We start from the raw sequence: 16,757 nt of genomic DNA on the forward strand, positions 1-16,757 counted from the left end.
ACACAGTAGGGGGACCAGCATTATGCAGCCAGATGCTGTCTCACGTGTGTGTGTGTGTGTGTTAGAGAACCTGTGCATGTAGGCCAGCCGTGGAGAACCTCTGGCTCACAAGCAGAAGGTGACCTTTAAGTCCTCTCTATCTGACCCATGGGACTCTCATCAAGTCACATCCCTCTGCCCAGCCCATGCCCCTCACACCACAGCTCACCTGTCTTTTTTATATAAAAAAGCTGAGGCTTTCAAAACTATTACAGGATTCTGTGCCTCATGTATTTGCAAAGTGCATTTATATCCTACTGTAACATGTAAGTGAAATCTAACAACGGCATAGCTGGAACTATATTTCATTGCAAATATATACTGGTACTGAGCTTGTAGTGTAGGTGCAGCAAGTTAAAGGTTTATCTTTGTTTCTTTTATGTTCTCTCTCCTCCTTTAAAATCCAGGTCAACACTGATGGATTAGTTCTGAGAGGCTGGTACAACTGCTTGACGCTTGCAATATATGGCTCTGTTGACAGAGTAATAAGCCATGATAGGGACTCTCCCCCTCCGCCGCCTCCGCCGCCACCCCCTCCTCAGCAACAAGCAGCTTTGAAAAGAACTCCGAAACCTGGTAAGCATTCCAAAACTAAGCCAATTAAGAAATGCAAATAGAAGTAAGTGATTCCCCCCCACAGAAGTTAAATCATCTACGTCTAAAACGCTTGTGTCTCATTACTTCTTTCAGCTGAAGTTTTTGTCTGTGATCTGTAAGTGAATGCATGCACCACTACAGTTTTTTACTGAGTGGTTCATTTTCAGCAGCTTCCCAAGTGATGCCACAGGCTTCCCATGAATTTATTTATCTTTATTTATAAGTTCATTTATATGCCTTTTTTTTTTACAGCTGATGGAGAGAAAGAGGATCAGTTTAATGGCAGTCCTCCACGACCACAGCCTAGAGGCCCAAGAACACCACCAGGCCCCCCTCCTCCTGATGATGACGAAGATGAGCCGATGCCCGTATCAGGTATTTTGGAATGTAACTTTCTTTCCATTTCTTTCTCACCTGTGTCCACATGCATGCATATTTTAAGTGAGGCGAAAGTGTTGCTGCTTTTCTAGTAGTAGGTATATTTTCCAGCTGCAACTGAATTCACCACTGGGAAGTGGCAGTTGTGACAGGAGATATGATGCATCTATTAGGCTGTTCCATACGGGAGAATTGGCAAACATCTGTATTGGTCCATGGAGGCTAACCTTGCCTTAAAACTACAAAACCAAAGCAGCAGTTTATTAGCATCCTAGCTTGAAGATTTAAATTGTATGGAAAATACACAGGATTCTCTTAGCAGAACATTAAATTACACTATGGGTATTAGTTGTTTAGCTTTTGTTGTTGTCTGCTTTCTCTTTCTTTTTTTGAAAATGACAGTTTAAATTAATTTTGCTGTGGATTCCATTCTTTCCAGTGGTTGGGGAGAAAGATGACGATGTTGATCACAGAGAGGATTACTTTGAGCCCATTTCTCCTGATCGGACATCCGTTCACCAGGAGGGGCCATATTCTGATGAAGCAGAAGTGGAAGAAGACCAGCCCGAAGAAGTGGATGATGAAGAGGGGGTGGATGTTGAGGAGGAGGAGGAAGATGAAGAGGATGACGATGGTCAGACGGTAGAGAGTATTCCAGAAGATGAAGAAGAGGATGAAGAGGAGGAGGAGGAGGAGGATGAAGAAGAAGAGGATGTTGAAGAAGAGGAGGAGGGTGAAGGTAGGCAAATACAGAAACGGCTGAGGACTGAGTTGCATGTGCATATGTGTTCTTTCATCACTTCATCACAGAACAGTTGATTTTCAGCTGCATGTGTGAAATGTCCCTATTGAAAAATATTGAGTAGTGTTCAAGCTTTACTGATAACAGATCTATTGAAATTAATGCACCTAATGTCATATTCATTAATTTCAGTTGGTTTACCTTGAGTAAAATCACCCATTGTTTGATTTGACTGTGGGGCATGCAAACATTCTGTGTTACTTAACCTGTGTCAGTCAGTTCACACTAGTTGTCTCTAGAAACTAATAATGATAAGTGGTGTGTGTGTGTGTGATCTGGTCCTGTGACAGTGGAATATATGTAGTATTTTTGGGGGGAAGCCAAGCACTTCAGAGGACACTAGGGAAGAGATTTTGAAGGTTTTGTGGCGTATAGATTTTCTACCTTTCTGTCAAAATATTATTTGTGCTATAACTGCAGTTGTGATTCATGGTCTTTTTATGTTTGCGGTCCTGTGTTGATGGGCATGGACTGACATACAGTGACACGAGAGAGAACCTTCTCAGTGGTGGTGCCCTGATAGTGGAACTCCCCTTCATCAGGAGATATGACTGCCTCCTTTCTCATGAGGTTTAGAAATCAATTTAAATAGTTCTCCATATGAGAGAGGTGCAGAGGGTGGTTAAATTTTTCAGTGGTAGGCCCCCTTTTTGAAATACTCTCCCTAGGGAAACCTTCCTGGTATCATCAGCTTTTGGGTGATAGATACTTCTGTTTGCTAGACTTTTGGTGCTTCAGTTAGTCTCTGTTGTGCTGCTCATCTTTTAGTGGGGTACAGTAGGGCTAGTCCTTGGATGAGCATTTTAAGAGTTTTGTATTGTACATTGTTTTTCAGTTTGACTTTTAATTGATTTAAATTATTTGTATTTTATCTTAAGTTTCTTTAATACTTTTTTTGTATAAAGTGACTAACAAATACTACAAATAATCTTTTCATACAGTCCTTTGGGTGAGGTCTGTAAGCTGGATATGGTGGTTTGAATGTTGCTGCGGAATGGTTTGAGTGGTTTCCTTGTATTTTAGTCTGACTGTATTGTGGTATTCACCACTTCAAGATCCTACGAGATAGACAGTGGTCCTGAAATAAATAAAAACCAAGGTTAAGAATTCTCCTTGTGGAGATAATCTAATTATATGGTGCAATTATATATTTCTCCTGTTAGTTGTGATACCTTTTGGTTCTGTGTGTGAGTGTGTAGCTGATGGGTTGGCAAAGCATCCTGCAAATGTTTTAGCTGCTGGGTTTCCCATGTTTATGAGCAAAAAGGGAGAAGATGGTTTATTTTTCAAAGCTGTAATTAATGGTTGGGTGTTATTTGTTGCTTTTTTTGGTTCAATTGATTCAACAAGGTAATTTTAAAACTTTTACTTTTCAGGGGATGATGGTTATGAGCAGATTTCAAGTGATGAAGATGGAATTGCTGACTTGGAACGTGAGACGTTTAAGTACCCGAGCTTTGACATTGAGTACACTGCTGAGGATCTAGCCAGAGTGCCACCTGTGACCTATGATCCTTTTGATAGGGAACTTGGGCCTCTTCTGTACTTTAGCTGTCCCTACAAGACCACTTTTGAAACCGAAGTTGCTAAGATGAAAGATCAAGATCCAGACAAGGAAAATTCAGGGGCAGTTGAGACCTCTACTAAATTGACCGAACTCCTAGAATTATATCAGGAGGAGAGGGGTGCAAAGTGGGTCACTGCTCTGGAAGAAATTCCAAGTTTAATAGTCAAAGGGCTAAGCTACTTGCAGTTAAAGGACCCGAATCAGGATTATATAAGCCAGTTGGTTGACTGGACAATGCAGTCATTAAACCTACAGGTAGCCTTGAGACAGCCGATTGCTTTGAATGTCCGTCAGCTTAAAGCTGGGACAAAACTTGTCTCCTCGCTGGCAGAATGTGGAACTCGGGGGATAACGGGCCTGTTGCAAGCAGGAGTAATTAATTCTCTATTTGAACTGCTGTTTGCGGATCATGTCTCTTCTTCTCTTAAACTCAATGCTTTCAAAGCTTTGGATAGCGTTGTTAGCATGACTGAAGGAATGGAGGCATTTTTGAGGAGCGGCTCAGAGGTGCATGAAAAAAGTGGTTACCAGAGACTACTGGAGCTCATCCTGCTGGATCAGACAGTAAGGGTCGTCACTGCCTGCTCTGCAATTCTACAGAAATGCCACTTCTACGAGGTTTTGTCCGAGGTCAAAAAGTTTGCTGACCAGTTAGCAGAATACCCTCCATCTCTTCCTAATCACACTGAGCCTGAGCAGGATACGGACACGGGACTCGAAAGGGGTAACCAGGAATATGAAAATGATGTGGACACTCCAATGGATATGGACAGCCTTCTGGAGTCCTCCAGTATGAGTGAAGGAGAAGTGGAGAAACTCATTAACCTTTTGGATGAGATCTTACATTTGATGGAGACTGCCCCTCACACTATGATCCAGCCACCGGTGAAATCTTTCCCAACAACAGCACGTATTACAGGGCCACCAGAAAGGGACGACCCTTTCCCAGTGCTCTTTAGGTGAGTGGCCTTAGTTTTTTTTTATGTTTCAAAGGGATACCCGTTTGTTTGCTTTCTGCCACTTGGTTGTTGACATAAGTACTTGTCATGCATGTCATGTGTGCTGCTTAATAAGGGTCTTTCAATGTTGGGAGATGTTCCAGCCTAGACTGTGGTCTCTTTTCCCCCTTTCCCACCCTGTGTCTTCTGTCATGCCATCTCATAATTAAACAAAACTCCTCCACTGTCTTCATGAAGTCTCTTCACTCTAATCCTTTAAGTCAGTGAGGTGGTGGAGAACAGTGTCAGACTTGAACTGAGAAGATCTGGATTCAAATTCCTGCTCACGTTTGAAGATTAGTGAGTGCTTGTGGGCACATCACAATTTCTCAGCTTCTATTGCAGTGTTCATTAATTCCACTGGGTCTGTTCTGAGTAAAACTTTATTGAATCCCACCCACAGTTGTACACTTCTGCAGCTATTTCACATACCATTGCATTGAAAGTAGTAATAAAAAATTCTGTCAATGTACCATATTTTGAAGTGGAATTGAGCATGCTGCTTCTTACATATTTCCAGGTACCTTCATAACCACAATTTCTTGGAATCTGTCACGTTGCTGTTATCCAATCCAATAACGAATGTGCACCCTGGGGTGCTGCAGTCCACCAGGGATATACTGAGGTTTTTGGCACAGTCCCAGAAGGGCCTTCTTTTCTTCCTCTCTGAGTATGAAGCCACAAACCTGCTGGTTCGAGCCTTTTGCCATTTCTCTGACCCTGATCAAGAGGAAGGTCTCCAGACTGATGGGGCAAGCGATGAAGCCTTTCCCCCATGGCTTCTTCATTCAACACAGACGCTGCAGTGCATTTCAGAACTCTTCTGCCATTTCCAGCGCTGCACAGCCACTGATGAAACTGACCATTCAGATCTCCTGGGAACGCTTCATAACCTTTACCTGATCACTTTTAACCCTGTGGGAAGAGCTGCTGTCGCCCATGTCTTCAGCCTTGAGAAGAATCTCCAGAGTCTTATTACTTTAATGGAGTTCTATTCCAAAGAAGCATTAGGGTAACTATCCTATTTTTTAACCTTGCTTTAGGTTTTATGCTTTTAAATGGATGTTTGCAGGTTGATGTGGGTTTCACAAACTTTTAATTTGGGGTTGCTCCTTGTTACGGAACTTGGCTGCAGTACAGAATCCAACTTCTTACCCTCCTCACTTTTCTCCTTTTACGAAGCCTTCCCTTTAAAGAAGTGAACCAGGCTTTCCTTATTCTGGGGAATAAGGAATAGTCTGAGGATACGTATGGGCTGGCCCATGAGTTAGCAACCTCTTCATCCCAGTCAATGCCTGGTGATTTGGCTCTGATTGCTGCTGGGCGGACAGGAAATCATTCAGATGTTTAAACAGATTTCTCACCCCCACTCTCCAATCCCTGCTTTTAAATGGGTGGGCTCAGTATAACTAGGTTTGAAAATATTAGCTCTGCAGCATATGAATCTGTGCTACGTCCTCTGAAAAAAACAACACAAAACACCGTGGATGACATGAAAGAATAGCTAAAAGCAAAGCCAAACATTTTAAAACCAAGGAACAAGGGGAGCAGCGAGCACGTTGTGCTTCCTCCTCATCTTAATGTCCTGTAAGATTGATCTTTTGCATGTCCACCAGTGTGGAGATTTGCAGGTTATCTGCACAGAAGTTCTATGTTGCATGTGACAGAAATGTGGTGGAACAGGAAGTGTAAGCTGCACGGCTGTTTTCTGATTCCTTCATGTTGTTATGAGAGCATTTAATGCTTGTCTGAAACTGGCTACTCAGATCAAGAGCATAATTTAGATAAACATATCTTAGATGCTGGAGTTAAATTCACAATCGAAAGAGTGGGGTTTTCAGATCAAAGTGGCATACACAACTTTAGCTTGTGCTAAGGAGGTGAATGTTTGCCTGTGGCATTGCTTGTATGGATTTGAAATCAGAGCCATTCTTTATCCCTCCTGTAGGTTACTGCTATATTCTGATCAATATAATTGACGTTTCTGTTTTGAGTTCTGAAAAGATTATGAGAAACTAGGAGAAAAGGCTGAGTCAATCAATCATTTGCAAACTCCCACTTGTAGTATGAACTTTTTTCTTCTCCATACAAAATAATCGTTTTGTAAATGAAAATCTGAATAGTATTCTGTAAGTGTACGTTTAAGGATTCAAATGTGAACTGTGTCATAATTTTCAGAAAAATCTGTTTCAGCGATTCCAAGTCAAAGAAGTCAGTTGCCTATAATTATGCTTGCATCCTTATTCTGCTGGTGGTTCAGTCCTCCAGTGATGTCCAAATGCTTGAGCAGTATTCGGCACCCCTGTTGAAGCTGTGCAAAGCTGATGAAAATAACACCAAACTACAAGGTACAGTATGTGCTGTTAATGGGGCAGTTGCTGGAAGCAGTTTAGGAGAAATCTTTTTGGTGTCTGCTAAGGCTCTCCTGACCTTCTGGTTTTTGATAATGCGAGTAATGAGATTCCTTTGGTAAATACAGATTACTAGAAAGGCTCATTGAAAAACTGTGTAGCTTTTTTCCTAGTGTCAAAGAGTCTTTGTGACACAGAAAGTTCTCTTGTTTGTGTAGCGTACTGTTCATTGGTGGGAGTCATTCAGTAACTGCAGAAAAATGTTCAGTGTTTGAAATCTTCTAAGGAAGCAACGTAGGGGGATCCTGTTCAAAGAACAAACTAAAAAAAGTCACTGGACACTGATGATGACCTGAGAGCTTCCATTGTAAGTGTGTTTCTCAAATTGGAGCTGGTGTAATCTTGTCATGCCCACTTCAAGACAATGACAGATGAAAGGAGACTCCTTTGTGTGCAGGCTTTTACATTGCACGGACTGTTTTACTATACATAGCTTTTTAAAGTCCCAAGCAGCCTTGGGTCAGAATATCTAGGGAATCCCACCTGGCCAAGTTAGCCTGCCTGGGACCTTCATTCCACTTCAAGGATCTCCTTCAGTCCTGCATCTGAAACAAGGCAAATAGGAGGTAGGAGAGAGAGCCTTTTTGGCTATAGTGCTGAAGATTTGTAAAGACCTCTCAATAGGTGTGCCTCACTCCTTCATGACCTGCTTTTAGCCTGGTGATAAAGGCAACATTACAAATGTACCTTTATTAGAATCTTGATTTTTATCATGAATTGTGCTGTTTTAAAATGCTGCGCTGATTCTGTGTTTTTAAAGCTCTGTTTTGGTTTTCCTCCTGCCAGTACTTCCATTGAATTTTCAGTCTGTTTTTGTTTTTGAGAGACAAAATAGCCTTGGCTTGCATACAATAAAGACTAAGAAATTCAAGTTATTCTGAGCTGAGGAAAAAACTTTCATTTTAGAATATGCACACAGGATGCCTTTGTAGCTAAGATGGGGTTTAATATTGAATATTCAAGAGATTAAATGTTTGAATTATGCTGGGCAAAATTGCCTTTTGGGACAAATAGATTGTCATGGTTCAGATACTTTTTATGGCATCAAATCCAATATTAAAACCTTTTCAAAATCCTTGTAAGAGTCATAAAGCTGCAACCACATACGTTGCAGTAAGTTGAATTGAAATCATAGGGATTTATTCCCACATAGGATAGCAGCCCAAGTCATACTAATTTCCTCCCACTGCTGAATGGAAGTGAACCTTTTTGATTGTTTTAATGCAAATAAGCTAACTTTTGATAAAGACATCCCTGGACCTATAGAGCAGTGTTCTTGGTGCTCTCAGCTGAAGAAATCAGCTGAAATGTGGTATAATAGAGAATAATTTCAGACCAAATCAAAACCAACATTTGGCTCATATGTATGCATTGCGTCTTTATTCTTTGAATTAAAGCAGCTTTAATGTTGTATTAAAAGTTAACTTGATTTATATACAAAGGCCTATAGCTCTAATGCTTGTCACTATATTTTTGGAATGCATAATTTTACATAATGCTGCATTCTTCAAGTTTCCTTATTTGTTTTAGAACTTGGCAAATGGCTGGAACCCTTGAAAACACTTCGGTTCGAAATTAATTGCATCCCAAATCTCATTGAATACATTAAGCAGGTTAGTAAAAACCATTTTCAATACCTGCATTTTCTTAACAATCCACACCTAGCTATTTCATTTGTTGATCTTTTGCAATTGTATATACAGGAGGCAAAATTCTTTGTTTTCACAGTTCTGATGGCATAGGGTTATCATAAAGTTTGCTTGGTACTCTTTTATCCAGAAATGTTTTGTTACAAGTACATTATATATTGGATAATTTTGCGTGGTGTTTTTAGTATAATCCTCATAATAACATTCTTTAAAAAGTAGCCAATGCATTTCAAGAAGGAATTGTTGGTTCTCTGCTTCTAATAGTGTCCTTTTTGAAGAGCAAAACTAGATGTGACCTTATTAATGGAACTGCTAATTCAATGCCGCTTTTAAAAAGTAAATAGCAGCCATGGGGAGGGGGAAAGATCAAGTTATTAGCTGGCTTTTATTCACATTGGGATTTCCACTGGATTGGAACTACAGCTGTGGAAAGAGAGTATAGCTCCACTTCTCCATTATGGCCCCAAGCAAGATTGCTTCCTTCGTGGTTGCTATTTACCTAAAACATTTGTATAATTATCTAGTTTGGCTCTAAGGTGTTGTGTGTTTTGTGATGACCTTCCATTAGATTTTTCATTCCTTGTGTTACTTTTACTTGGATGCCTTGTATAAAAAGGGTGGGAAGAAGTTTTGTAGACCAGTGCCCCACTTCTGGTGGACCACCTAAATACTGGCAAGTAGAAAATACGAACATTGGTCTGATGCAACAAAATGGTACTTAAGATTCCTAAGCAAAAGTGTGCACAATCAGAATAACTTAGCCTAGATGAGTTATTCCTTAGCTATTAAAAAAAAAAGTTCTGTGTTGAAGAAATCAATAGATTAAAGGGATTCTAGGGGGGGGAAACAACCCTAATGGCCCTAGCACTCAAGTTTGAAGTCAGCCTACCATTTGTTGCTCAGAAGCAAGATAAATTTCTCTATTGCACCCTTTTTTGTTGAATATTGATCTTTAATAACATGAGTCTTATTTTTCAAATTTTATTTTAAAGAATATTGATAGCTTGATGACCCAGGAAGGCGTTGGTCTTCCTACTGCACTTCGTGTCCTGTGCCATATTGCATGCCCTCCACCACCGGTTGAAGGTATAATACTTGCTTTTAACATTGTTCCATTTCCTTTATAAGACTACATCAGATTTAATCACCCCCTCCTTTAGCCATATTGAAGTAAATCGTTTCTTTGGACCATTTTCTATTGCTGACAGAGCATGTAGAATTTTGGGAAGGGAAAGTAAAATGCAAGGATTCTGTGCCCCATGATAAATTTGGCGTCATCTAAAAATATATGTTCTTGGTCATGGACAGAAGTCTCATAAAAAGGAATCATTGCACCTGATCTATATTTTCCTAATGACTGAGATCAAGGCACAACATGGTTTTTCTCTTTCCTCCTCTCCTCCATTCCCCATTTCCTCCTAAAGGTCAGCAGAAGGACCTGAAATGGAACCTTGCAGTCATACAGATGTTCTCTTCTGAAGGAATGGACACTTTTATTCGTGTTCTGCAAAAGCTAAACAGCATCCTTATTCAGCCCTGGAGACTCCATGTCAACATGGGGACTACCCTCCACAGAGTCACTACGATTTCCATGGCCCGGTGCACCCTCACCCTCTTGAAGACCATGTTGACGGAACTGCTGCGTGGAGGGTCCTTTGAGTTCAAAGATATGCGTATTCCTTCCGCACTTATTTCTTTACACATGCTCCTGTGTTCTATTCCCCTCTCGGGACGTTTAGACAGCGATGAACAAAAAATCCAGAATGACATTGTCGACATTTTGTTGACTTTTACCCAGGGGGTTAATGAGAAGCTAACCATCTCGGAGGAAACTCTGGCCAATAACACTTGGTCGCTCATGCTAAAAGAGGTCCTCACTTCTGTTCTGAGAATTCCTGAAGGGTTTTTCTCTGGTCTCATACTGCTTTCTGAGTTGCTGCCTCTGCCGCTTCCCATGCAGACCACTCAGGTATGTAAAAACTACCAATTATTTGTAAAAGGCAAGAAAATTAAAAGACTGGTGAAGAGGATGGGTAGGTAAGAATGGACTGATAAAGAGTTGTGCAGTGGATCTATCCATTTGACGGATTGTATACCAACCTCCCTCAACCTGGTGACCCCCAGTGTCATTGGATTCCCATCAGTCCCAGCCAGCATAGTGAATGGTCAGGGATGATGGGAATCGTAGTCCAGCCACATGTGGAGAGATGCAGGCTCCCTATCTCTCATTTAAAGGGCTGATAGAGGGGATCCGTCCTTTTGATGCTGGATGATGAGTGGGGGTATTCATCCTTAGCTGGGAGGCAATAGCTCTATATGATGGAGCACATATATTGGCTACAAGGGTTTTCGTGATTGCCTAAAGAGCACCAGGTAGTGTGCCTTGCATGTGGTGTTGGAGAAGAACTGTCTGTTTTGGCACTCTCATAGAGTTAATTTTGCTTTTCTGACAGGTCATTGAGCCACATGACATATCGGTGGCTCTCAACACTAGGAAACTGTGGAGCATGCATCTTCACGTTCAAGCGAAATTGCTGCAAGAAATAGTACGGTCCTTCTCTGGCTCCACCTGCCTGCCTATTCAGCACATGCTGAGACGCATTTGTGTTCAGTTGTGTGACTTGGCTTCGCCAACTGCTCTCCTTATTATGAGGACTGTTTTGGATCTGCTTGTAGAAGATTTGCAAAGGTACGATTTTATACATTGTCCTAAGGGTCTTTAAGTAGCAGTGCTAACCTGGTGCCCTTCAGAGGTTTTGGTCTATGACTCTCACCATAGCTGTGCAGATTAAGGATGATGGGAGTTTTGTTGAAGGCTTCTGTAGAACCTCTGCATGTTGAGGCTGGAAAATGGGCTATGCCTCTCCTATCTCATTCATGAATAGGCAGTGGCTGCCTTGGATTTAGGCCTTCTGTTTCTCTCCATGCATGGTGATGGCTCTTGGAGGATGGAGCTGTGTGATGGCTCCTCCAGCTGGGAAATCCTGAGGGCTGCAGTAAATTGCTGCATGTATGGCATGAATATGACATGGAGAGGTAGGCTTCATACAGTTGGTGATAAGAGATGCCTCCACAAATGGAGAGGGCTGAAACATAGCATTAATTTCAATACTTTGTTAGGCTTACTGGCTTTGGATACCAAAGTCAAAACTGTAGTGGTTATCTCATCTTCGCTGGCAACTAGATACACAGCTAATTAATGACCACAACCTGAAAACTATCAAATTACAGTGGTACCTCGGGTTAAGAACTTAATTCGTTCCAGAGGTCCATTCTTAACCTGAAACGGTCCTTAACCTGAGGCGTGCTTTCGCTAATGGGGCCTCCTGCTTCTGCTGTGCCGTTGGGGATTTCCGTTCTTATCCTGGGGCAAAGTTCTTAACCTGGAGCAGCCACTTCCTGGTTAGCGGAGTTTGTAACCCAAAGCGTCTGTAACCCGAGGTACCACTGTAATGGCAATAAGCTCATTTGTGACAAAATCAGTGCCACTACAGTAGAAAACGTGCAGATAGATAGGTATTATATTATATATATATATATATATACACACACACGTGCACACACACACGTGTATGAATCTTTTAATGGAAATTTCAGATCTGAAGTTTGTTTTGTCATAAACATGCATGCAGTATATTTGTCTTTTCTAATAAGAGCATTGGTGTCACTTCAGCAACCCAGAAGACAAAGAGAAGCAATACACTGGCCAGACTACCCGCTTGCTTGCGTTACTCGATGCCCTGGCTTCACACAAAGCTTGTAAACTGGCTATTTTGCACTTGATTAATGGAACTGTGAAAGGGGATGAGAAGTATGCTGAAGTCTTCCCAGAGCTTTTGTCTTTAATGCGAGCTGCAGGGGACAACATTATTCACCAGCAGTGTGCTGAGTTCTTGGCTTCTATTTTGCAGTCTCTCTGCGATCAGGTATTTAAAAATGAAAATCTAAAGAACCCTTTAATTTCATTCTGTATTGATTGTGCACATGTTGTCATGCGTGTGGGGGTTGTCATGCATGTGTGCAGTGGGGGGGGGGGCTGTCCTGGAAGGAGTGCAAGTCTCCCCTTAGCAAACATGACAGGCTTGTCCAAGAAAATACGAAAAGGATGTCCCTACTCTCCATCTCCCCAGAACACCTAGCCAGCATGCCTTCAAGGAAGGAGAAAAATATACATGGAGGAAAACCAATGTAAGCTAAAAGGTGTGTGTAGGTGTGTATAAATACTTCGTTTGTTTCCCAGATATAAATCTCTGCTCATTTCAAATCTCAATACACATTCTGATTGGTTCTCTCTAGTCATACCCCTGAACAACTGTATTCATTAAAAACCTGTTCTTCATTAATTCACAAATTGCACCAAGGCTGAATCTTCTTTCAGGAATTCATGAGTTGCACCAAGATTGAGTCCCTCTTCCTTTAATTGCATTCCTAAGTCTTATAAAACTATGCCATACCTATTTCCTGAGCCTGTTAGAAGAACCTTGAAACTGTTTGGTTTCTGGCAGAGAGGGATTGTTGCTGCCATCAACTCCTACCATAAATCTACCTCTCCTTTTCCAAACTAATTGCATATAGGCTATATTTGCACAGCTATATAGTACCACCCCTATCTATTCTCGCTGAGGCTGGTGGGACTTCATTGTCACCAAAGGGCCTCAGATTCCCAATTCTTTTAGTACTCAAGAGCAGGCCCTTTCAAGTTCCGCTTTATAGAGCTTAATGAAACGGCTGTTGAGTGACACTTCATGTTTCTTTGCAAAGCTAAATGCTTTTAAATAAGTTTGGCCAGGAATCAGAAATTAGTTCTCAAGAGATCTAACAGGTTGTGAACAGTACTCTGTGCTGCATGGCAGGACATTGCAGCTGTGGACAGTCTTGTAACTGTGAAGTCCTGCGGTGTGTGATAGTAGAGCTTTGCTTTTTGAAAAACCCCACTCGGTTGGTGCAAGCTCTGAAGTGGCTTTTGCCATGGCCCCAAGCGATGTCTGTGGGCCTTTCTGCCTTTTGTAATACTGTGATTTCTCTTTGCAGGATATTGCCTTGGTCTTGCCCAGTTCCACGGAGAGCACTCTCTCTGAATTGGAGCAGCTTTCAAATTCGTTGCCAAGCAAGGAACTCATGGCTTCCATCTGTGACTGCCTGATGGAGACATTTTCTAATGCTGAAAGCAGCTATAACTGTTTGCTGACTTGTATCAGGACAATGATGTTCCTTACTGAGCACGATTATGGATTCTATCACCTGAAGAGGTACAGTCCACACATACTCGCACCGCAAAAATGTTTAGTTCAGCCCCCCCCCCCGGGGGGGCTTACAAAGCAGAATATTGTGCTTAATGTAATGTCAAATTTCACAGGCAACGGTAACAGCAAGTGTGGCATTTTTTGGTGCTGTTGGGTCTTCTCTTTCCCTTGGAAAGAATTGTTCAAAGCTAACTGTATAATAAAACACTCAATTTGCAGATTTCTTTTAAAAAATTTATCTGGCAGTGTTCTTGTATAGTACACATTCTTTTGTGAAGATGTTAATTAGGGCTGCTGGCTGATTAATGAAACCTTAGTCAGTTCATCACATGGGTTTCATTAAGTCATCAGATTTGCTTTAATGTGCATGTAATTGAGCCACAATTCTGAACAAAGCATCCTTGCTTTATTTCAGGTAGTGTCTGATATGACATAAAAGGTATTATCTTAGAAGATGTATTCCCTCCTATATTTGAGAGGAGGAATTGCTTCTTCTGAGCTTTTGTTTTGGATTTAAAACATTTTTAAAATGCTGTTTAATTAATCAAGGACATCCTTTTAATTAACTGAAACATTGAAATACATATAAGTTCATTCAGTTGTGTTTCTGAAACTGCCTATGTTTTAAGTGCTTTAGATCTATTAATCATATTTTTATCATATGCTGTGTCAAAAACTGGATTGTTAACAACCTTTTTCTTTGAAACGAAAACAGCTCTCTAAGAAAACACTGTGGGGCTCTGCACACTGGATTGAAGCGAGTAGTGAGCAGCTTTAATAAGGACCCCGGAGAACTTGCGTCTTCATTTCTGGACTTCCTGAGGCAGATACTGAATTCTGATACACTGGTGAGTAAATGTGTACAGAGGGCTTTCTGAAGCTTTGCCTTTATTGCATTCTGTTGCATTTCAGCTCAGGAAAAGTAGCTGCAGTTTTCTTTAAAGCTTACAGCTGTAATACTTCCATCAGATGATAGAAATTATGGTTATCTAACAGAATCCCAAAGGGCCAATTTTATTTATTTATTATTCAAGTGGATTTATTTCCTACTTTTCTGTTACAATAATAATACTTAAGGTGGCTGACATCATTTTAAAAATGTACACACATGGACACACACACAAACACACACAAACTCGAAACAACAAATAAGTAAACATTAAATCAGTAAAAACAGAATATAGTTTGCAGCAGGTGAAAACAAAGGAAATGTGAAAACCATTCAACCTGGTAGGTTATGTGCTGGCAGGGATAAAAATGCCTTAATAGAGTAGTGAAAACCCATGAGAGAGACAGAGAGAGAGTTCTAGCAAGAAACGTTTGAAGGTGGTTTTACAGGGAGATGTCAAAAAAAATATGTCATCAGTTAACTGCATTATGGTGCTGTGGTGTTACTGCTTTTGTACTCACGTAATGTACTTAACCTTCCTTAGGGATGTTGTGGGGATGACGGAAGTCTTGCAGAAGTTGATGGAGCCCATCCTGCCAGAACTTTGGGTCTTACTACTGCAGAATTAAAATACCAATTACAAAACAAAGAAGAAACTCCTGAAAATCTGCTCCTCGAGCTCGAAAAGCTAGTTTTGGTAATGTAATGTTCATATTTTTTGGTGTCGGTGCCAGATGTTTGAGAGTTAGGAGTCTGATCGTTTCTCATTGCTACTGTTCTGATTTGATTGTAATGCATTTTATATGTCTTTTTAAACATTTGTGTATATATTCATTTTTATGCAGTGTTTCTGAACACTGCCCATGTATCTTAACTAGATGACGGTCAGGCTACAAATAATAATAATAATAATACTATACCTCTTGAACTTATTTATTACATTTTTCCTGCCCTTCCTCCCATGACAAATTGGCTCCACTGCGTACAATTTGTTTCTCAATAGCCCTGTACATGTACTAGATAACACTTCAGGCACCTGATTGACCGGGGCCTAGTCCACAAAAACGTACACTATAATAAATCTGAGTAGACCTATTGAAATCAGTCCATTGATTTCAGTATGACTGACTTTATGTCCATGATGCCATATGTCCATGATGTCAACTGAACATGTATTTATTGAAAGAGTTGCTGCTAGTTTGCTGTATCTTACCAGGTGGCAAAAATACTTAAATTTTGTCTGAGCTGCTAGTGATTGCAGTGTTCCTTACACAGGAGCGCTCAAAAGAAGATGACAGTCTGGAATCTTTATTGGACAATGTTGTTGGACTTCGGCAGATGCTGGAATCTGCTGGTGATCCTTGTCCACTGAGTGATCAAGATGTAGAGCCAATCCTTCCTGTACCAGAATCTCTCCAGCATCTTTTTAATAATAGGTAAAGTGCTGAATGTGCATCTGTGTCTGTGAAGAACTAGAATCTCTGAAAACCAGGTGTGTGTGGTGGTATATTTGGGACCGTGTTTAACTTCATGCATTTATCTTTACGGGCTATATGCATTACAACAGAGATTACCCAGTTCTCTTGTCTCAGTCCATCACCACACCCCCTTCCCCCCCCCCCGCAAATGATAGGTTGAGGTTCTGAGAGTTGTCCAATTCTAGATCTTGTGACACAAGTATTGCACAAGTATGATGGATGTGCTTCTTTGTCAATTGTGATATCTCCCCTTCTTTTTGTCAACATTGCTCAATGTCTCTTCTGTTCCTTCTTTATTTGGAAATAATAGACGTTGAGTAGTCCAGCTTTCTTTTTATCATTGATCAGTGTCTTTCTTGAACAAAGCATAGACTCAATGTGTCCTTTTTGTTTGTCTTGTTTTAAACATACATAAAATTGTTTTCAACTTATGCACCATGACTTATCACAGTATTGGTTTATCACAGTGTTGATTGTGAACCGTGTCCCTGGACAGATAGAAGGACAGGGCATATGTTTTCAAAATAACAAAATAAATAGTGTACCAATTGCTAAACAAAATACAGACGTGATACGGTCCCTGTCCTAGAAGGCTGTCAGGCTGTTTTTGATGACATAGGAAAGTAAAGTGCTTGATAGACATTGCAAAGAATAGGAGACAAGAGCACCTGGTCACAGCAGAGGTGCAAGCCATGCTCTCCATTGG

At 40.9% G+C, this 16,757-nt stretch overlaps 1 protein-coding gene across 2 annotated transcripts in view; it reads left to right on the forward strand.

Moving 5' to 3' along the window:
- The window catches only part of VIRMA (vir like m6A methyltransferase associated), a 28,847-nt gene that overhangs the window by 7,014 nt on the left and 5,076 nt on the right, over positions 1-16,757 (forward strand). Inside the window, exons 5-19 of one of the 2 annotated variants that reach the window (XM_083450891.1) lie at positions 447-615; positions 889-1,011; positions 1,454-1,753; positions 3,193-4,342; positions 4,902-5,393; positions 6,575-6,729; positions 8,323-8,405; positions 9,434-9,527; positions 9,866-10,410; positions 10,895-11,130; positions 12,115-12,367; positions 13,473-13,690; positions 14,400-14,532; positions 15,118-15,270; positions 15,849-16,009. In XM_083450891.1, the coding sequence (XP_083307017.1) occupies positions 447-615; positions 889-1,011; positions 1,454-1,753; positions 3,193-4,342; positions 4,902-5,393; positions 6,575-6,729; positions 8,323-8,405; positions 9,434-9,527; positions 9,866-10,410; positions 10,895-11,130; positions 12,115-12,367; positions 13,473-13,690; positions 14,400-14,532; positions 15,118-15,270; positions 15,849-16,009 (4,265 nt within the window). Of the gene's footprint in view, positions 1-446; positions 616-888; positions 1,012-1,453; positions 1,754-3,192; positions 4,343-4,901; positions 5,394-6,559; positions 6,730-8,322; positions 8,406-9,433; positions 9,528-9,865; positions 10,411-10,894; positions 11,131-12,114; positions 12,368-13,472; positions 13,691-14,399; positions 14,533-15,117; positions 15,271-15,848; positions 16,010-16,757 lie in introns of both variants that reach the window. The other variant, XM_083450890.1, reaches the window with a different exon arrangement.

The sequence above is a fragment of the Podarcis tiliguerta genome, assembly GCF_965153285.1.
Source record: "Podarcis tiliguerta genome assembly, chromosome: 7".
Lineage (NCBI taxonomy): Eukaryota > Metazoa > Chordata > Lepidosauria > Squamata > Lacertidae > Podarcis > Podarcis tiliguerta.